The sequence below is a fragment of the Perna viridis genome, chromosome 1 (genome assembly GCF_037379345.1).
Source record: "Perna viridis isolate PV_CMFRI_1.1 ecotype Kerala chromosome 1, ASM3737934v1, whole genome shotgun sequence".
NCBI lineage: Eukaryota > Metazoa > Mollusca > Bivalvia > Mytilida > Mytilidae > Perna > Perna viridis.
The window spans coordinates 48,636,227-48,658,785 of record NC_142445.1 but is presented as its reverse complement, the minus strand read 5'-3'; the positions used below and the strand labels follow the sequence as shown (position 1 = coordinate 48,658,785).

Genomic DNA, 22,559 nt, shown 5'->3' with positions numbered 1-22,559 from the left:
GTGGCAATTGCTTTCCGGAAAACGGCAGTTGTGTTTGGGGAGACAATTGTAGGTATCGGTAAACTCCATCAAATATATTTCTTGATGAATGAGAAAATAATTCATTGGTCCACACATCTTTATGTAGAGTCTCATCAATTTAAACATATTTAGTACTTATATTATTCCATTCGTTATTTTTTTATTGATTAAAATTTATTTGTTGTTCAATAAGATATCGTTATTTGTCCTCTTTTCGGCACGACTATATTCCATATGTTTAATATATTGTCAGTTGAAATTGAATAGGTGTTAAGGTAATCTACAATATACTTATGGTTTCATTAGTCTTATCACTGTTCACTGTTTCATTATGACGTGTATGAAGATCACAGTGTTTCATGCACACAATTAGATATAAATTAAGATGCCCAATTTTCTAGGTTATAAAGTTAAAGACACAAGGTACACGCGGTATTAATAATGGCTAAGGATGACTGTAATGGACCGAGGCAACGCCGAGGACCATTACAGCCATCCGAGGTCATTATTAATACCAAGGACATGTTACAGGGCCACTATGGAAAAGGCCATGTATAAATCATGAAGGTTTTGTTGTCTTTTTAAACTCTCCCCCCCCCCCAAAAAAAAACCCGAAAAAAACAAAAAAAAACAAAAAACTTACCTAATAATTTCTATGGAGAAATTGCTATCACCAAAAATGAATATTCATGAGCTAATTAGTCACGTGACCAGTAGTCCGATAACCGACATCTCAAATACCTTGACTTTTAAGACATCCATAATTTACGGAATGTTTGGGTTGTTTCCGTGATCGTTCTTGGTTTTATTGATACTGTCCTAGTATGTGACCCGGGAAATTAAAAAAAGGAATAAATAGTTTGGCCATTTTTACGTAAAACCGAAGATTTAAATCTCAAGATTAAACATACCTAATTATTCAATATACTTAGTCCTAGCACCATCTTTCAGAAACTTTAAATATCCTAATCTAATTAATTGAATAATTAGGTCGTTCATAATTAAAGTTAAACTCAGTGAAATACGTTGTAAAGTGGTGTAGTGGCTATTGCCTTTCTTCTTTAATTGAAGTGCTGGTGGTGGACGAACTGGAACATTTATAGCAATAGATGCCTTATATTCACACGGAAAAAAAGCTGGTGAGGTAGATGTAATGGAGTATGTACAGATCATGAGGAAAGGCAGAATGAATATGATACACAAACACACGTATGACACTCTAAAACTTATTTGCTACTTATTGATAAATATGTATGTTAAACTGAAAATGAATTTTAACTATACATTTACTTTGATGAATTGTATACAAATGAGAAATTTCCGTTTCGTAAGTTTTTTTTAGTGTGCACTAAGTGACAGAAAAAGAATCACAGTAATTTCTTATTATTTAATTTAACGAGTAGATAGTCAAAAATGTCACAGCCACATCACAAAATTTGATCTATGAGATGATGGACAATCATTTGAATCCAGTCCTGAATTATGTTACTCTGAATTTATTTTAATTTGAAATAAAATTAAATGATTCGAAATGACACGCATCTATCCCATTAAAATAATGAGAAATGTAATTTTACTTTCTTTCTTTCTTTAAGCTATAACAAGACACACTACTCCACCAGGTTTGTTGGTAAGGCCAATGATTAATGAAAGCAGTCTCCAATTAATGTCATTTATTAAAGTGACGTATAGAAAAACACAGAACATATGTACACTATTCGAGCGCTCACATTCAAATCTTGTGACTAACAATGTACAATAAACTTTCAAAATGAAAAAAAATGCAGTCAAGCTTGTTTTAAAGATGCCCAACCAAATCGTTACTCTAACGTCATGGTCAGTCTTTGAAGGGACTACACATCAGCACGTGTCTGCTTTAGATACACCCGAATGTTCATTTGAGAAGTTTGAATTTAATTGATCGTATTTTTGGAATGTTGTAAAAGTTCAAACTTGTTTGTTTGTTTTGTTTTGTTTTGTTTTGTTTTGTTTTTTGTTTTTTGTTTTTTGTTTTTTGTTTTGTTTTTTGTTTTTTGTTTTGTTTTTTGTTTGTTTTTTTTTGGGGGGGGGGGGAGATTTGAGTGTTAAATGGGTTTATTGTTTGTAGTACATCAAGTAATAATAAGGTCTAGATAGTTACAAGAAAGGTACGTGCAATATGTACGTAAATATTAACTGAAATTTTGAATAAAAACTGTACTCGCCTGCATAATTTGAAAAAAAAAACAAGCAAATTAATTACTAGTATGTACATCCAGAACAGGAATGTCCTGTCTATGTGACGATAGGCAATCTTATCGATAAAAATAGTATGTGAAATACGTGTTACAGGTGTGTTAGACTATAAATATATATAACGGTTATTGACCTTTAAACCGTATTTAATAACAGCTTTCGTTTTCCTGTCAGTCAACCAATTAAACGTCATTAAAATTGTGTGTCCACTTACTTTATAATATCCTTGAACTGAAAAAAGAACAATTAATTATTATAAAGAGAAAATACTACACACTTAAAAACGTAATTCGAAATAAGATCTCTGTAGGATGTCTTCCCTCTCTTTATTCATTGGTCTTCGCTTACTTCCCGAACTGATTTTCCCCTATAATTATGCACAGAGCAAGGCCATTATAAATTGTACCGGGAAGTCTTGTGTACAGACCAAGTGATTACAACTCGATACATATGAACATACATGTACTTGATGTGCTTAACCCGTCAATATCACGATACTGATGATATTTAGAAGTTATTCACTGTGTTTATTATTATTTCCTGTAAAATCTGTTTTTTGAATCGTTTAGGGTTTTCGCAAAGTCACTTCGTTTCTTGGAATAAATGAACACGAAAACAGAAATGTGATATGTTTCCGGAAAATGAAAAATCCCCTTTAAAAAGAAACAGGTATATCAAAGATCGAACATATCAATTAGACAGACAGACCAATGGAGGCTACGGTGAGAATTTTAAGTTAAAACTGCGAAAAGAAATGCAATTAGTTTAATTGAATTAATTCAATGACGTTTAACTTGTCTTTTTGTAATTTTTTTTTTTTTATTTTTTGTTTTTCTCTTTTTTTTCTCTGCAAATTTAGTTTAGAAAGATTTTTGTCGGACTATTAGAGACTTAGCAAGAGCTTGTTTGTTTCATGTTGTGTGATTAACTTTGATATGGCATGGGTAGAACTAAGCTGCGACACCAGCACCTTTTCAAGGAAGAAAATCGATTTTTTAACTTTACCTTCAACTTTAACGCTTTAACAAAACCGTCAAACATGATTGAACTTAAAGTTCAGTCAAAGCAGGGATTACTTTCAGGACACTTGGATAGGTTTGAGATTTTTCTTGAAGGAAATTGAAATTTAACACCACAAAGGAAAACAAAGTCCAAGGCTTGCAATCATATCAACATCGATTAAATCGAAATGTCACCACCAGATCTCATTTCAGCTTAACCAATGCAACAAACGGGTTTTTTGTTTAAATTTCAGTTAAGTTCTGAATATTATTGTTTTTTTTTTCATTTTACTCTGAAGCTATTTTCTTTTATTATTTACCTTAAGAATTGATTTGGTTATTTTTTCTAATTTCTAAGAGATTTTTTTTATCAAACCGAGCTTTAGGTAAAAAGAACATTTGAAGACAATGTAACAATGCTGTCCGTGCGAGACCTAGGAAATGTAATCAGGGACGTTAATACCCTTTCAGTCAATTTTACATGAACAACCTGGTGATTACTTCACACTTCCGTTTCAGGAGAAATTTGGTTGTGAAAAGTACCAGTGTAGTTCACTAATGGATCAAAACCGACAATTGTCAGAGTTACCGGAACCGGAAACCAGTGGAATTTTTGTCATCAAAGAAGAGGGATCCATTATATATGTAGGCCAATCAGGAGACTGTATGAGAGAAAGGATACTGAGTCATTTATCAGGTTATGACGCTCAAACAGTTGGAACCTACCTCAAAAAATTTTCCAAGGAATACAAACAAGAACATATAAGTATAGGTTGGGTGCCGATAAAAGGAGCCAAGTTTAAGGAACACCATTACTTATCATGTATAGCACAGAGACAACACGAATGGCCCAAGTGTAATCTAAAACGAGGACGGCCAACTAAAAATTCACGCAGATCGAGTTCGTAAATTCAACGTTATAGTGACAATACTTTATATATTCTCATGTGCCAATGAACCCTGTGAAAAAAAAAACACTTAACCACAAAACGAATGTTACCTCATTTTCAGTTGTTTATTAATGTTGTTGTTTTTTTTTTTTTTTTTTTTTTTTTTGTTTTGTTTTTTTTTCTAATTATATAGTTATAATAAACTCGTTTCATTTTACTTCAGACTATAGTTGTTACTGTAGAATGATATTAAAGATGCATACAGATATTTGATAGTCATTACGAAACAGGTAATTACATTCTCGGAATTTGATGTAACGCATTATACTACTTTACATTTCACAGTAGTGCATTCTATTTCCGCCATTCTAGTTTGATTTGAATTTGTATGAACAAAACGAAGCCTGATCCAATACAACAAATAATTTTAATTGTACTTTGAGTAGATTGATTTGTGGATAAGGTTTTAACGATTAGACTTTTATTTCGAATCCAAAACATCTTAGAATATTTTTAAATACTAATTTCGGTTATTATGAAATTAAGTAATCGTTTTCCTTTTCAAGACAGTCATTCAAGAACCAGAGGTTGTTTTTTCTTGAGAATTCTTTGGTCAATTTTTTGTAACCTTTCATTTATTTTACCCCAGTTCAAATATCACTCTGGACAATTAATAATCATGAAGTTCATGCCTGAATATATTTTTTTGTGAGCGGAAGCATATATTTCTGATTCACCAACAGGTGGCAAATAGTTTTTGTCAAAAGAATGATACGTGTTTATCAGCACACCAACGATAAATAAGTCAGAAAGAGAAAAGGGTTGTTGCAAATTAACTGAAAGGTTTTATTATTTATATTTTTTAGTTGTTATTGTGTATGTGGGGAAATTAGTTGTCATGTGACCACGTTCATTCCTTAAATTCGTTAAAATTAATGCATTATCACGTGATTTAATGTCGATCGGTGTTCTAGTGATTCGATTTGTAATATGCACGCTATATACAGCGTTGTATAGCCTACGGCAGCATTTGCTGAATCTTTGACCCAGCAAAATACTTTTTTGGATAAAATCAACACTTTCCAGTGCATGTAAGACTGACATTACTACATGCCAGTCAATTGATGAGAAATTTCCAAGGCCGAAAAAAATAATGTTATGTTTTCGAGCACTATTCTAAAATTTTGTAGGGTCGGTAGGTAGGAATTTTTATTGTCATTTAATATTTTTGAAATGAGATATGTCATAAAGATTCAATGAAAACCAAATATGGAAAGACTAAACACATAAAAGACTTAGTCCACAACCTAATCCCTTTTTAGGATTCGGCGCATGAATATTTGTTTTGTTTTGATGGAGCTGGTAAAAACAAAAAAAATATCTCAAGTGCCGAATTCCAAAAAGGACACTCAAGACATGTGTGTTTTCCATTTTCTTCCTTTTTTTCTGAAAGACAATCGGCAGAATTTTTACGTTATTTTTTTTTCTTCGAAATTTCAAATAAAAACTTAAAAGTAGGGGGTCTGAAGGAGGGTCGGTAGGGTGACCGGAAAATCGTCTAAATATAGTTGAAATATTGCTGCTTGGACGTTAAACCCCTACAAACAAGTGACCGGAAACATTTTTGTTAGGCCTGAATGGATGGTCTATTTATTACTCCAGTAGCCTAGAGATTGTCTGACAAACTTTTTTCTGACTTGGCTTGGGGTATGAAAGAACGGACTTACAACCTCTTACATCAATTGTCTATATATGTATACAAATAAAAATTCTAAAGTTAATGTTTTGAAGTGCTGAATGTACATACACGTTATGTAAGTTTAGAAACAAAATGATAGTGGCAGTGCCTCTTGATATATTTTATACAGCTGCAAACAAGTAAACTGTTTTTGTCCAAGAAAACATTTTTCAGGCTACAAATGTATGTGACTATTTAAAATTAGATAAAATTGTTTGATACAAGATTTAGTTGAAATATTGATTTTGAAGTGTTAATTGTGGGTCAGTACCGATGGGTTTATCATTGAAGTCCTTTATATACCGGTATTGTATTGTTGTTTCATAAGAATTTCGAATGTTTTTCGTTGAGTACAAGACTGTAAGTGGGAATTTCTTCCATTAAGCAGTTTTATTCTCATTTGCTATAGAACTGTTTAACTAGGACTAGTGTAAAAACAAAGACATTATGGATGTTAATTCTTATCAAAGCATACATTACTAATTTGGTCCTATGGTTGAAAATGGTGCTGACAGCGACGTCAACGTCGGCGGCGTCCGTGTCATCGCCGTCCATATTCACTTGATTTCGTGCGATGACTTTATGATCAATTGTTATGAAATTTTGATATGATTTTACGAACTACTAATTAATGATTGTTCCTGTTTATTTTTTTTAGTTTATGGCCCCTACCATTTTAAAATTATTAACATGACAGAGCAAGTTCAACACATTCATGCAAGTACACCTTCAAGGAAGAATATGTATATGACATGTCTTATGGCTGTGGCAAGGGTCATTGTGGAATTTGTTCCCCATTTATTGATATCAGTAGATATTTAGTAACACATGTTAATATATATTTATAAACATGTGCATAATTCAATTATTGATTTCAGTGAATGGAGGAGTTTTCTGGACAATACAAACACGTTCACCCTACCGGTGCACCTGGGCCATGCTCCCAGTTTTAAGTGGAGTCCGAGTTTTTCATTTACTTTTGTTACTTTGTATGTATTATTTTATTTAATTTATGTTCATTGTTGTGTTTGTCTGGTCTTTGTCCCTGGATTACATTCATTTGATTTCCGCTAGAATCTTGGTTCCATTGGTTACTCTTGATCAAGACAAAACGTATGTATGTTCAAATTTGCACTTTTGGCAATACCAGTCTGCGTCCATACTTGCCTCTCAGGCAATACCAGTGTGTGTCCACATTTGTTTCATGAGAATAAAATTGTCTTAAAACACAAACAGGAACTGCAAGTAGGGGGAATAACTCCAGAAACTTTGAATAAACAATATTATTTAAGTTACATCATTTTTTTTTCAGATTAATTTTTTTTAATCGTATGACTAATGAAATGAAATTCTGGAATACTTCCTATCTCAAAATTATTTATAAAGCTCAAAAATGCATGGTATAAGGTATTGAACTTAAGAATTCAATATAATAGAATTAAACCAGTCGTTAGTTGATAAAAAGTATTAAACAGTTTAATCTCAAATTAACATACTATAACATAGTGAAAAATGCTAAGTAAAGTATCACAGTTTCGTGCATAATAACTTTGGTTTCTTTTTTGAGTTCGACCTGGATGTAATTTCCTGTCCGTCCGATTCAACTATTGCTAATAAACATTTTAAATGATTATTTTGAGATTGTAATTTGTTAAGTTTAGTTTGAAGTTCAATTTCAGATCGTTTCCAGAGCACCAACAAATCTTCTTTAGATAAAGCTTCAACGGCACATTCGTCAAACACAGATGTTGAATGACGTTTAAATTGTGCAAGTGCATGTCTTCTGATGGTAGATTTTACACGGTTATCTTTTAACCGCACGGAAGAACTGTAATAACATTTTGATTTCTGAGCAGATGGTGATGTGTTTGGTTCAGTTGCTGCCCCTTGTTGTGTGAACGTCGCGCTACTCTCCTCTGTAACTATTGGTGGGGATTCTGAAGCATGAGTTAATTTGGCTACTTTTCTTTTTAGTCGTTCCTGCTTCCTTGTGATGAATGACGTATCAGAATGTGATAATTGCAGTCTTTTCTTCTTCCTGTTTTCTAATTCAGAAGGAACGGTATGCTCAGATGTCACTTCAGATTGCAGTTTTTGATCCCACAAATGATTTACCTGTACATGTTTATCAAGGAAAGTGTCGGAGTTATTACGTGGCAGTGACGACGCATTATTTCTCCGTCCTGTATCCGGAATTTCTTCCAAGGAACTTGCCTCTGGGGAATCGCTGTAAAATACATCATCTGTTTCCTGAGATTCGATTTTAAATTTAACACCACGATTAATTGTTTCCTCCTCTTCAGATATATTATACAACTTGCCAGAAGAAGAACATGAAAAGACGGCACTGTCACCGTTACAAGTCGATCTATCTTCACTCTGTGATCTGTAAGAAGTAGGAAAACGGATGATGATGATAGCTTAAAATATAAATGTGCAGTTGTTATACTGGTATTGAAAAGAGGAAAAACAGTTATATTTATTACATAAATAGCTGTTATTTATCGTATAATCCCTGCGTAAAAAATGATAATTCACACTGTGAATAAAATTCGGTATTTTCACGTTCGAACTTTCTCCCGCCAAAACGTCACAACCCGAATATTAACCCGTCGATCACAAAATTATTAAAATCAGATGATTAAAATATAAATAAAGTATAGAGGGAATATATATAATAACAGGACAATTGATAACCAAAATACGATCATTCGTGCCATAAACGCATTTGAAATTTTACTCGTGTGCGGACCGGATCAAGTTCTGCTCCTTCGTGAAATCGAGTTATTTTCGTCAATTGTGATATTTTCCCAATTGATATTGTTTTCTTTTTTTTTTCTCATTAATTTCTTCTAATTTTTGTTCCGCTTCAACAGACAAAATATGTCCAGTAGTCAGAGAAAAACAGTATAGCCATACAAAGATATACTGTTGAATAATATTAGAGTGTCACGCTTTTTCTAGTTTCTAGTTAAAACACTTTTCATTCACGGTTACACATACCTCAACAGTATATCAGTTAGATTCATGAATTTAAGACCTTTCGGATGAGATCTTTGAACTGCTTTTTGCTGAAAATGAATGAGAGAACAAAAATTAAATCCGGTAAAGCCACGATTGAAATATTCAAATGACAAAAAATCGTTAACTCAGCCTTTTTTTAAATATAAATATTTACCTGTAGATATACCTGAAAGTATGGTCCAGAGTACGCAGTTTGCTTAAGGCAACACTTCAACTCATAGGAACGGACCACTACTTTGAGAATGTTCGGCATAAGAACTATTTAAGATATTTTAGTAGAATATCTAGCAAAATTCAATAAACCATTGTGTTGCAATCAGCTCCGGAGTGCGAATTTCATATTGATAAACAAAGTTAGTTGAGATAGCTAGGGAATTCCACGAGAAAGATGTCAAGTTTAAAGTTTAAAACATAAAATTGAGAACACTGAAAACTTATTTGAAGTTGTCTGAGGTAAATCAGTATTGTATCTTCTCCTTATTACAATTCTTTTTTTTTTTTGCATTAAGGTCAATCGCGGGAGTGGAAAATACCTTCTGATTTTTTCTTCTAAATAGCTTTTGATAGACTGTTGAACAGTGTTGTAGTTTTTAAAATACAAGGTTACGATAACTGTAACATTGAAGTCAACTAAGCCTACACTAAGAACTGGGAGCATGGGCAAGGTGCTCTGTTAAACAATTCGCCCTCTGCTTTCCTGAATGGTGATTGACTCGTGTATAAGGATGTAGTCTTAGTATTTGTGTTGTTTTCATTTGTTGTATATTAAAATAGAATACCATCTAAATTAAGGACTCGCAGTATTATAAAAAAAAATACTTTCTCGGATAATATATTTACTCAATTACCACAAGTTAGGATAAAATACTGTTAGAAAGATGATTCATCATCCTTTTTATAGCATTTTAAAAATAAAATATTTTTGTTTACATTTTGCAGGGTGCATTGAAAGAAAATAACTGTCAATAGATTTTAAGACATAATATTTAGTCCTTAGTAATCTTCTTAAATGTTAAGTAACTTACAAGAATATTTTAATTCATTTACTATTATCAGCCGGATAAACCGTATGATGAGATTCGATTTTTAATGCCAATTGTTCATGATTTACATACTGATCAAGCAAAATGCATGTTCTCTTCTACTTCCGGCATTGGTAATGTATTACCTGTTCTTTTAGCTCATTTTTCTGGAACATTTTTGCAAACTGTCGATCTTTCATTATTTTCATCATTTCCCGGGCGGTTTGTTGAGGTGACACTAATGTTTCGCTCATGACCGTTCTGTATAAACGCTTTAATAAAAGAACAGAATGTTTAATATCGAAGGGTTATTGGCAGCTTTATATATGAAAAACATCATTAGTATTATCATGCAATATGCAAAGTGGGGAAAATGTCAAGAACAAACTTGAATTTACTAGTTGTAGGCGTCTTAAAAGTATTTCAATTAAGCCAGATGAATTTAAAGCGAACTATTAAAAATACAAAAATACTAATGATCACATAAACATTACAAATATCTGTATGTTGGACCCGTTTTTCACGTTTCTATTCGTCATAAAAATACGGTGACGTTTCATGTTTTTTATTACAGCCTGATAAGATAATTCATAACAAGTTTTTTCTTCGTGATATAAATTTTTGCAACGTAAAAAGTGTCTGCTCAAAAGATTTTGACATTTTTAATGTCATATTTTTACATGTTCTGTATTTTACAACAGATGTCGGCAAATGGCAAGAAATTCCCCAAAAGAATGCGCTTTCCTTGCCAGTGCATCTGATCCTTGTGGAATCCGTTAGCCATTATCTATAAATATTATACGAACAATGGTTTCTGATGGATTCCATATAGAATATTAGTATTTTTTTAAATTACAATTTTAAAACCTGTTATGAAATTCAGACTCCAAAACCGGTTAAGACAGTGTTTGAATTGATGGTTTTGATTTTTCACTTGTACTTTACATTTTTTTAATTATTTTTTTGTTTTGTTTTTGTTTTTAGTTATGTTTTTTTTTGTTTCTTTTTTTTTTTTTTTTTTTTTTTTTTGGCCTTACCTAATGAAAACACTGACTTTGTTTTAACACCCACTTTAGCCTACTTTGGTCGCAACAAAAGTAATGATAAAGCAGTTACTTTATGAAATTTATTTCATACATAGCTTTAAAAGCGGAAACATACATTCCTGTATCCAATACCTGATTAAAAAATTCTAAGGTTCTTCTAGACCTCCACCTGCTGTCTGTGGCCTGTTTTCTCAGGTATGGTACTAAATACTTAAATGCAGCATGTTCTAAAACTAAGAGAAATACTGACAATGCCAGACCACAAACCAGCATGATGAACAAGCCTCCAGTTTGTTCCAGATCGTACGGTTCTACACTGTCCATCTTTTCAACACAATTTCTTGTAGATATGTACTTTTTCGACATCGTCAATAAGGAGCCAGACTCTTCATAGTTTAAGATATGTGATGACAACATTTCCTTAATGACAACAAAAATTTAAATATTATGTTATACTACTCATGGAATTGCTCTTAATTTTAGAAATTTATATATATATATATATTTGAATTCAATAATTTACTCTCAGACAAATAATATTTAATTAGCGGTCTTTATAAATATCAGACAGGAGGTCATTTGTGCATGTCACCCAGCGAATTCACTTTTATTTCTTGTTGGAATGGTTACTAAACCACTCTTAATTTTTCATTTGGTTTGTGTGCTTTTGAGATAAAAATTATATAAGTTGTACGTGAATGTGGCACTTTACAAGAGTTATCCTTCTTGATTTTGTTTGATTTGGTTGTATTTAGTGGGAATTAGATGTCCGATTTTTTTTTCAAATCTGAATACAGAAAATATTTATGTTATGAAAAAATATAGCATCTGTAGACCGTAAAAGCAACGTTTGTTCGGTGGGTCTTTTTACATCATGAATCACTTTAGCATAGTGTCTGAATTTTATATTGACTGGTAATAGAAATAATGAGGTTGATATTGTTTGTAATATTGACATCGATCATGGTAATCGTTTACACTAACATCAGCGAAATATACAACCAGAAAAATAAAAAAAAATACAACGGTTTACAGATAAATTCGAATGGGCATCAACACATTGTGAAAAGGAACATACTCTTATGCCGTAATACATACCTCTAACCAAATAGATCTTTTAGATAAACCTATTGCGTAGAAGTTTTCTCCGAATTCATTGCCAGAGAACTTAATGGTACACTTTGAATCAACTTCAGCCAGTTTGTATTCTAAGATAGGAGTGTCGTCGATGTAAATATCGAATTTGCCATCCCTAAAAACATTGACCTTTTTTATTTTATTCTTTCTTATTGTAGAAGAAAATTTCGCACTTGTGCTTATATACTGTTATTACAATGAAAGTAATCAAGGGAACCAAGGTTATAGCGGCAATCAAAAGAATGTAATCCATGGACACAGAATAGACATGGAAAACAGACATACACAACAAAGAACATAAAGTAACTAAAATCATAAATACAAAGTAACAAAAGCAAATGAGCAACTCGGACTCTACTAACTAAAACTGGGAGCATGGACCTGGTGCACCGGTAGGGTAAGCGTCCTCTGCTTTTCTAGAAACACCCGCCAAGTTGCTCATAAAAAGTCAACATTTCAATCTTTTTGGTTTTGAACATAATATTCTTTATGTTTTATTTACGAAGAAATGATATTTTTTATTTGTTTATCTGAAAATAGTATTTAATGTAAGAGTTGATTTCAAATTATCTTTACCTTAGTCCTTGAAGACCCTCTTCTAAGCTGTCGACATAGATTGGTCTCTTCAACTTTGTTTCGATTTTCTCTAGAAAGTCTGCTACAGCACTGGCCTCAATCAACGACATTGACTTTGTCTTCAACTAAAAGCAGTAAAGAATGACAAAGATGTCATTGAAAGATACATACAATGTTTTAATACTGTTTATAAAAAGGGTAGATGTAACAAAATGTTTTTAAAGAAGTTAGTTCGGTAAGGGCAAAATATGACCTCAAAAACAAAGTCTACATGAACAAAATTTGATGTTGTTTCTCCAGACCTTTAATGTGTTTTGTAGTCGATTTGATTGGTTTATGGTAAGAATTTGAACATTTACCGTCATATATGCTCTTAAAACTTGGCTGATGGCTGAAAATATGTTAAAAAGGCTGGAAACACCTAATTTTGTGCAGCTGTTCACTCTTTTAACAATGGACACATGCGTGTTGACTCTCGTGCTTCATATATTTTGTGTAAAAAATCTTGATAAAATAAAAAGTTCCGTATGTTATTACTCAGCTATATTTAAAAAAAAATCACAAAGTACATTTTATTCGACCTATTTTTAAAATGATTACTTAAATGTACATCAATACAATGTAATCAAATTTAATGAAATATCAAAATAATTTGCAGGGCGCAGGATGATTTGATCGTAAAGGTCATACATTGAATAGTTGAGGCATGTATGAAAGCCGTTTAAGCTTCGCACAGTTCGATTGATTGCAATTAAATATATAACTCCGGGTAAAAATTGGATCAGAATTGAGGTGGCCCCTTTTGCCACCTTATTCATAAATGGTCCAAGTCAGTACTTGCTCCTCTTGTCTAAACAGCTCTTGTCACAATTCAAAAATTCAATGACGGTCTTCTTTCATTATAAAGAGATTTTTTCACCTTAAGCCAAGTTACTGTCAAAACTTAAACTCAATGAAAGCGCTGGTTTCTAGGCGCTTTTTTGGTCAGTAATTTCAAGTTAGAACTTGGTTTAATATTAAGGGATCCATTGACATATAGTTAAGTTATTGCCCAGGTGTCAAGAAAATGCTTGTTCTTGTCCCTTTTGCCCCTAACTTCAAAATGATTCAAGTCAACCCGTCCCCAGCATAAATCAAAACCTTTCTTTGGTGGTATGGCACCTAATAGTTCAATTTTAAAGAGATAAATTCACTTATAGTCAAGTTACTAGGAAAATGCTTGTTTTTGGTCTCTTTTTGGTCCCTTAATCAAACGCTGTTCAAGCCACAATTCCTTAATAAATCCTAGTATTCCTTCCGTGGTACAACATATCGGGGTACAATTTCAAACACTTATACTCAAGTTGATGCCTGGAGACGAAATGTTTACGGATGACTGCATGATATCATTATTTGACTGCAATTTGGTTTGTTTATTTTTGTTTTTGTTTTTTTTTTTTTATATAAACTTAACTGGCGCTTTTCCGAAATGTGCCTCCATATAAAGAACTATTATAGACAGTAAAACAGATGATTGACAAATATATGATATACATGATATATGCCTTTTTATCGCTTTTACTAGGGAAATCCACGATTAGATGGCTAAGAAAAAAAATTGATAATCATATTATTACCACTTCGTCTTGTATTCCTGTTATTTCTCTCGTTTCATTTACAATACCAGCAAGATAAGCAGCAAGATTTGCTGTATAGCTAGCTACAATAAATATTGCCATTGCTGCCCAAACATTCTGAAGTACTTTACTAGGCCAACCCTTTGGTGGTTTTGTAGCCACTGTATGTCCAAACCACAATGAGAATACCATTGTCAATCCTGAGCCTAAAGTATAATTTTTGGCACGTTTCCTCGCCCAAGGATTCAGTCCAAATGGACTATTCCATTCTAACAGAGCTGTAGCAATACCTGTAGCTATAGCACTAAGAACTACCATCAACCAAACAGTTTCGTCAAATGGCTTCAAGAATGCATCCATTTCGGGATTGTTGGTTTCTTTTTTCATAACTAATGAATACCCTGAGAATGAGAATGGTTTTGAATATGCAATAAATTTAGATCTCAATGAGGTCAAACTAAATGCGCCAACTATCATATCAGCTACACCGGAAATAACATCCCCAACCATTCCAGTCATTGTTTCATTTACAAGTTTTCCATAGTTTGTATCGTTTTCAAAGTAAATAATGTAGTTAAAACTGAGATCTTTGGATAGTTCGTCTAACAATTCCATAGCTATTCCGCTGCAACAATAAACTGCATCCGAAATATTCTGAAAGCAATTGTCTATGAAGGCACTTTTGGCAATCGGCTCGGTCTGGCTAACTAAACAACATGGGAATGAACTGAAACAACTATTGTGATCATAAACTGGCCCATTGATAAACACATATGGCTCTGCTGGTCGAGTTACTACTCTATATTTTGGGCTTACATTGTCCACTGGTCCAAAAATGGTATATCCAGGCCAGTATATAGTATTTAAAGTAAAAATCTTGCTACCAACATATCCAATATCCTTCCAACCCGTAAAGTAATCTTTGAATTCTTTGTTCCGAACAACATACGACATATTTGTCCGTCGTCTGTTTTCGTCAAAAGATAAACCAATATCAGATCGTCCAGAAGTTGTTATGTGTCTATAAAAAATCAAACAAAAAGAAAAAGACAGCTATAGATATAAACTGAAGAAATTTTACTATAATAAAACGCATTTAGAAAGCAAACCTTTGGAGAGAAGCATAGATTATCGTTTTCTATGCTGTCTATAAAGAGCAATATCTAATAAGAGACTGAAGATTACAGTATAAAGAATGTTTTCATGGAAAATATTTTTTTCTTAATTAGTTCGAATCAAAACCACAACAAGTAGTAAACAAATTCATCAACAATGAAATGAAATGAAAACGGAGACGCATGATATAACTCAGGTAGGTGATCAGTATAAATTGTTATACTTCTCCCTTTAAAAAAGTTTTCTTCGATTTTTTATATTCAGTTTTCATCACATCAGGTCAAGTTTTCTCAAACTAAAAATTACTGAGCGCATGTTTTTGTGATATCGGGTTTATGAAACGCTAGGACAGTGACCAGAGGGAAAGACGCGACTAACGCTGAATTACTGTTTTGATTCTCATTGTTAAAATCATCTAAAAATCGTTTTCGCATTTAGGAAATAAAATAAATCAAATGTTATTATATATCAAAATATACTTCATTTGACTGGTTTTTATGAAAATATTTCATAAAATGGAAAAGAACAAGGAAAACATGCATGGTTTAACGATATCATAATTTAAGTTATAATTTATTATTCCTTTTTTTTTTCTAAGTGAAACCCAAAGTGATCTTACCGGTTTAAACTTTTTAATTGATCACCTACAAATGCTACAAAGTAGACACGAATATAAAGGACAACCAGTTTCAAATCCTGACACTGAGATTAACAAGTTGATCTAAGCTGTTAACTGTTTTTGTAATCTAACAACAAGTAATAAATAATTACACAAAATGGTAACTTGAAATATGATGTCATTTTTATCATGATAATGATGTATTCTTCTAATAACATCTTTTGTTTTCGAATCTTCAATTTATAAAATTGATATAGTATTTCATTTTAACCCATTTTAAAGATAAACAAGAAGTAATGCTTGAAAACTAACTCCTTAAGTTTGATGAAGATTCGTATACAAAGTAAGTCCTAAGGAGAAAGCTGTTTTACTCAAGATTTCATTATACGTTTTAAGTGAAGGCCGTGGCAGTGAGGCCAATATTTCTAGACGCATATAGCCTTTAATTTGTTGGATACATACTTAATACTGAAATACATCAAATTTTGAAAAAAGTGTCAGAGAATTTATCAAAATTAAGGATACATCACAAACGAAAAACAAGATTTCACATAATTTTCCTTGACATTCGCTATAAGTAGTTAAGCCATCAAAATATTCGCCTATATGTTCCTACTATTAATCATATCATTTACTGTACCAATATTAGGGGCGGATTCAGGAATTTAGATTTGGGAGAGTCAAAATTTCTCCGAGCGGAGAGAGTCGGACAATTTTTTTAGATTAATTTTTTGAAATATTCTTCTAGAGTGGGTGCAATGTAGATATCTTTTGTTATAAAATTAGCAAGAAATTAAAGTTTCAACCTAACACCGCCTAAATCTATCCCTGAAAATCCATGCTTTAAATTTAAGAGGACACACGCCCGCCACGCCCCGCCTGAATCCGCCCCTGTAATATGAATGTAATTATTGACGATTACATATCTGTTTGATATTAGTACTACTAAGACAGTAAGAACTAAAACCAGCCTATTAGGTCTCCATAGTACAATTTTGTGATTGCCAATTCCATAAAAGCTTTATCGATTCGGTTGTTTAAGTTTAAATTTCAGTTTCAGCGAGCATATAACGGATTTGAATATATCAGACTGTATATCCCCCTGACACAATAATCACATTACTAATTAATCGGAGAGTGATCGGATCATTAGAATGTTTTATCATCACTGAACACTTCAACCTTCAGTAAATAAAAAGTGCCGATTGACTTGTTAAAGTTAAAGGTACGATGAGCGCTGCTGAATATTTTATTCATAAAGACTTTACTTAGCTCAACTGATTAATATCTTTTGCATGGGTGACCCTTGGGTACTTCAAATCAATACTAAATTTTCTAGAATGACAAGTTTATAGATACGAACAAGCTACATTTTATAGGTTAGGTATTAAAGAACTGTATCTTCTTCCAGAAATGTACCTTCCATTGCCATTGAAGCAAAATCATCATCTTGTATATGTTACAGTTAAAGTGAATAATTAGTCATTATACATGATATCTGAAACTTTTGTACATATGTATAATTACTAAACATCTTCAAATATAAATAAATTCTTAACCTGAACAGGTTTTTTAAATATTTTTTGCACAAATTTCAGGTTTTAATTTGAGTAAATTTGTACAAAATCATAAATGAATATGTGATAATGTTAAATTATTTTACTCAATATGAAGAAACATTATACTAAATTAACTGTAGTAGACAGTTTTTTCCAAAATATTTTTTTTAAATTAACTAACTGTGTTACATATTTTAAAATAAATTCATCTAGCAGATTTTTGCTTTTTTTAGAAATCTGAAGCATTTTTTCGCCAATTTGAACTATGTCTGGCACTGAAAGAAATACAAAATGTTCAATTAAAAAATTGAATATCATATCAAATTCATTTTCAAATAGGTGATGTAGAACAAATAGGTGAAAACGGTTATTACATAAAACTCATAATCCATTTCTCGTACAAACATGGTATTTTATGGACCATTTATATTAAGGAGTAATCAAGGGAACCAATGTTATAGCGGTAATCAAAAGAATGTAATCCAGGGACAAAGACCAGTTAATTTGTTGAATTTGTTTTAAATGGCGTAATGTCCTATATGCTGACTTAGGATGTACAACAAAACAGTCAAAATACAGATCGTACATGGTGATGATATATAGGACTGTTATAACTATATTGATTCAACTTTAAATGCTTCAGATACTTAATATTCTCTCTCTTGATTATGTCTGAAAACCAAAACCTCTACACAGAGTGCAATTGTGAGTATTATCTGAAAGAGATATTTAACCTGTAAAAGAGATTTTATTGTCAATGACAAATGACAGTCAGCCAAAATTGTCAACATAATGGCTTTAATTTTATCAAATCACATGTTAATCATAATTTAAATCTAGAAACCATCATATTCCAACCTGACACATTCGATGTACTATTCCTCACTTTTTTAAATCTAATGTGCTTTCTATCCAAACCCGATTCAAATGACCCATATAAAGATCTTGATCTTTAATCTATTAACACGGATATCTCTTAACTTAATGAACTAAGTTCTAAGGTTTTAGAAAAAAAAAAACGAGAAACCATGAAATTGGTTCGTACCATTCGCTTAACGTTTTAATATCGGATAGCTGTGTCCATTGATTTTCTTTCTTAGAATAATATGAATTATTTTACAATACTTTACATTTGCAGATCAAAAGAACGTAATATTGCTATACGGTGTATGATTGAGTCAATCTAAATTTACCTGATAGCAGATTCGTAGAAATCAAAGCTACTCTGAAATGGCGTGGTGTTCGACAAATTATCCATAAAACTGAAAACTGAATTTAACGACCTCTGTACGAGTTGTCCCATCCCGTCCATTTCTTTTCTTTGTATTCCGAGTAATCCTGATGGGTAGAATGTTTCTTGGGCATCAGAAGCTGGCATTGATAGTTCAGATAATATCCATGCAAATCCAGGTTCAAAGTATCCTTGACCAAGACAAATGTCAAATACTCGTTTGATTTTAAAGTTAGGAATGTGAGCAATAATAACTCTATAGCCATGCTCTTTTATTTGAGAAAGTTTAAGGCTAAGAGTCGATATATCGTCTTCATTTCTGTATATGATAACTTGTGTGTTGTTCAAATCGAAATATCCAGATTTGTTGAAGAATCCTGACAGAAACTGATCGTTGAGATAGTGATGATCAACAATGAAGCAGGTCTTGGGTAAGAATTGTTGCTCTATGATTGCAGCTGTTGATTGCCCCAGTGTCCAAGGATCACCATGAAGTGGTATTACTCCAGAAGAAAAAATCTGAAAAAGACAAACTTTTGCGATAGTATAGTATCTAATTCTTGTTAGTAAGTAGTTAGTCAGTTCTGAATTACCATATTATCATTATGAGATTTATTAATTCGGCAAAACTTTGATACTGTGAATGCTTCAACTGAAGACTAACAAGCACATCAGGAAAGCATATTTTGAATACAAATATATATATATCGTTGGGAATTTTTCTGACCCTTCTATAAGATTACGTTATCTTCCCTGTATCAATTTGATCCGATGGAGCAGTGTAGCAAATAGAGTCGTCACATTCTGAGACGTTGTATAATATTGATATGTTGTGACATGCATCATTTATTTGATCCTTTATCCTACATAATAACACCTAGATAAACTGTCCCGTACTACCATACATCGTATACCAAGTTACAGACATAGATTAATTCTACGAGGAGGAATGACCCTGTCAGCGAAAGCTATATTTTTATATAGCCTAGCTGGCCGAGTGGTCAAGGGCGCTGGTCTCATTGCAGGCAGTGTTGCCATAGATGTCACAGCGGTACGAGTTCGAGTCCCGCGGAGGGAACGACCAAAAATTTGACATTCTAACATCGTTGGGAAATTTTCAGACCTATATATATATATATATACATTTGTTATTCATATAAAATGCTACTTTGCAATATATATATATATATAGAACGTCTCAGAATGTGACGACTCTATTTGCTACACTGCTCCATCGGATCAAATTGATACAGGGAAGATATATAAACGTATAGAAAGGTCTGAAAAATTCCCAACGATGTTAGAACTGTCAAATTTGTGATGCAAATTTTTGGTCGGTCCCTCCGCGGGACTCGAACCCGTACTGCTGTGACATCTATGGCAACACCGCCTGCACAAAATCCAGTGGTCTAGGGCGCTGGACTTTGTGCAGGCGGTGTTGCCATAGATGTCACAGCAGGACGAGTTCGAGTCCCGCGGAGGGAACGACCAAAATTTTTCAGACTTTATACGTTTATATATCTTCCCTGTATCAATTTGATCCGTTGGAGCAGTATAGCAAATAGAGTCGTCACATTCTGAGACGTTGTATAATATTGATTTGTTGTGGCATGCATCATTAGTTTGATCCTCTATCCTACATATTAACATCTAAATGAACTGTCCCGTACCACCATACATCGTGTACTAAGTTACAGCCCTAGATTAATCCTACGAGGAGGAATGACCCGGCCAGGGAAAGCTATATTTTTATATAGCCTAGCTGGCCGAGTGGTCTAGTGCGCTGGACTTTGTGCAGGCGGTGTTGCCATAGATGTCACAGCAGGACGAGTTCGAGTCCCGCAGAGGGAACGACCAAAAATTTGCATCGGAAATTTGACAGTTCTAACATCGTTGGGAATTTTTCTGACCTTTCTATATATATTGCAAAGTAGCATTTTATATGAATAGCAAATGTGGTCACAAACAAATCTATAATATATTCCCCTTATTCTTAGATAACCCTTAGTTGTATTGAGTTTCATTAGTCTCAATTGCGGGGCACCCAACCTATATTTTGTTATGTAATGTTGAATATGTAAATTGACAATTATTTTATTTGTTTTCAATATGTTTATCCATACAGAAAAATGTAAAGATTTTTTTTAATGTGGAAAATAATTCGTAGACAAAGATATATTGAACATGGATATGCATGTATAAAAAATTGCAGATTTGATTTAAAATGGTTTTTTTTTTCATGTTTAATGTGAATGATATGATTGTCATACAACATATTTCTCAACTTTGGTTATGCATATACCAAATCGTTGTCAGATACCTAATAGAAATGTTCATGGTTAGCCTTTTACAGGTTAAAAAAAGAACATAAAATGATATACAATGTATAGTTTCCCAGATAATGACCATGCAGTAAGGCAGAAGTTTTAATGTTTGGTAAGGCAAAGGTCTATAATATCTTATCTATAATAATTGTCCAAAGATTTTGCTATACGACGTTTATTTGATGTACATGTATCTCTAACATCTTAACTGCCTTATCTTCGTATCATAAGAAGGTGTATGCCAATTGTCTTCTTTCTGTAATTTTATGAGACCGGATTTTATAAATAAGGCACACTAAATAAGACTTGCATGCTTACAAAGTTTAACAGATATAACGTCTATCTTAAAATACTATTGTCCTAGTCTATCTATTTGTTAGTTCGATTTGTATATCTTTTCCGGATATGAAATATTGTTACAAGAAGCCATAAAAATGTATTTAGACAGTGTAATTTTTCACCATGAGATGAACGGCAATGGTACTCAACAATCCGGAAGTATCCAATAAAAACATATACATCAAATATTCACGTACTTTTGCCAGAAAGACAATCCAAATCTCATAGATAGGTCTCAACCAAATAACTCACCAAAACAACTTTAAATCTACTAACTGATTTCAGCTATTGTTGCCTTTATAGTTTCGATATAAACTTATTTGAACTTAACCAATCAATTGACCTCTATCGATTCTGTCTGAACATTTATACAACATGTATTTCTAACGAGCAATCAACAAACATCATTAATTCTTTGCTGGGCTAATTTACAAACATAACGATGTTGACGTAATTATTAATGAGTCCAATGCTACTCTAATGGCATATTCAAAGTAATATATTGCCGCCAACAATGCATCCTGTCTGACGGATTGAAACTAATTTGAAAACATTGATATTTTAATAAACAATATAAATAAATAAAGCCATTTCAGTTTGTACTAAACCTAAAATATATTTACAAGAACTATATTTTAGAAAACCAAAATACGGCTTTAAGCAATTCAAATAATACCAAACTATTCTAGTTATATATTTAATTTTTGAACCTCTACTCCTGCCACTTTACTAAAGATAATAAAGGTGATTATCGGGGAATTGGAAACGTCAATAATATGTTTTATTTAACGAGTATTTTTTGTAGAGTTTGCAGATTGTTATCGGTACCAAGGAGAAACCGTAACTGTTTATGTATATATTAACCATATACCATAACGGGACACAAAATACTTTCCTATGAATCATTTTATTGTCTAAAGCATTTCTTAAATCGTTTTCGTTAATTGTATCATCCGTAAAATTATTCATCTTTATGTCTCCTATGTAAAATAATTTTCAGATTTAATACTTCAAAATCCATATTTGCATACGACTATGTCTTGTCAATTTATAGATGAAAAATCA

At 32.4% G+C, this 22,559-nt stretch overlaps 2 protein-coding genes across 3 annotated transcripts in view; one reads left to right on the top strand and one right to left on the bottom strand.

Moving 5' to 3' along the window:
• Positions 1-857: 857 nt before the first annotated feature.
• Positions 858-4,364, top strand: LOC148629120 (uncharacterized). 2 transcript variants are annotated; one of them, XM_088544311.1, is made up of 4 exons: positions 858-1,230; positions 1,617-1,651; positions 2,826-2,978; positions 3,777-4,364. In XM_088544311.1, exons 3-4 carry the CDS (start codon positions 2,967-2,969, stop codon positions 4,164-4,166), a joined length of 402 nt encoding a protein of 133 aa, XP_088400437.1. In that variant the 5' UTR covers positions 858-1,230; positions 1,617-1,651; positions 2,826-2,966; the 3' UTR covers positions 4,167-4,364. The 2 variants fall into 2 exon arrangements, with proteins under 2 accessions (XP_088400437.1, XP_088400431.1); XM_088544305.1 differs by lacking the exons at positions 858-1,230; positions 1,617-1,651 and having other exon boundaries at positions 2,127-2,978.
• Positions 4,365-7,343: 2,979 nt separating this feature from the next.
• Positions 7,344-22,559, bottom strand: part of LOC148629119 (glutamate receptor ionotropic, NMDA 1-like) — a 31,849-nt gene continuing 16,633 nt past the window's right edge. The window contains exons 2-9 of the mRNA XM_088544293.1: positions 18,794-19,350; positions 14,307-15,327; positions 12,691-12,815; positions 12,076-12,229; positions 11,110-11,397; positions 10,078-10,203; positions 8,889-8,956; positions 7,344-8,271 (exon numbers count right to left, since the gene is read on the bottom strand). Of these exons, the coding sequence (XP_088400419.1) occupies positions 7,413-8,271; positions 8,889-8,956; positions 10,078-10,203; positions 11,110-11,397; positions 12,076-12,229; positions 12,691-12,815; positions 14,307-15,327; positions 18,794-19,350 (3,198 nt within the window). The 3' untranslated portion in view covers positions 7,344-7,412. The remainder of the gene's footprint in view (positions 8,272-8,888; positions 8,957-10,077; positions 10,204-11,109; positions 11,398-12,075; positions 12,230-12,690; positions 12,816-14,306; positions 15,328-18,793; positions 19,351-22,559) is intronic.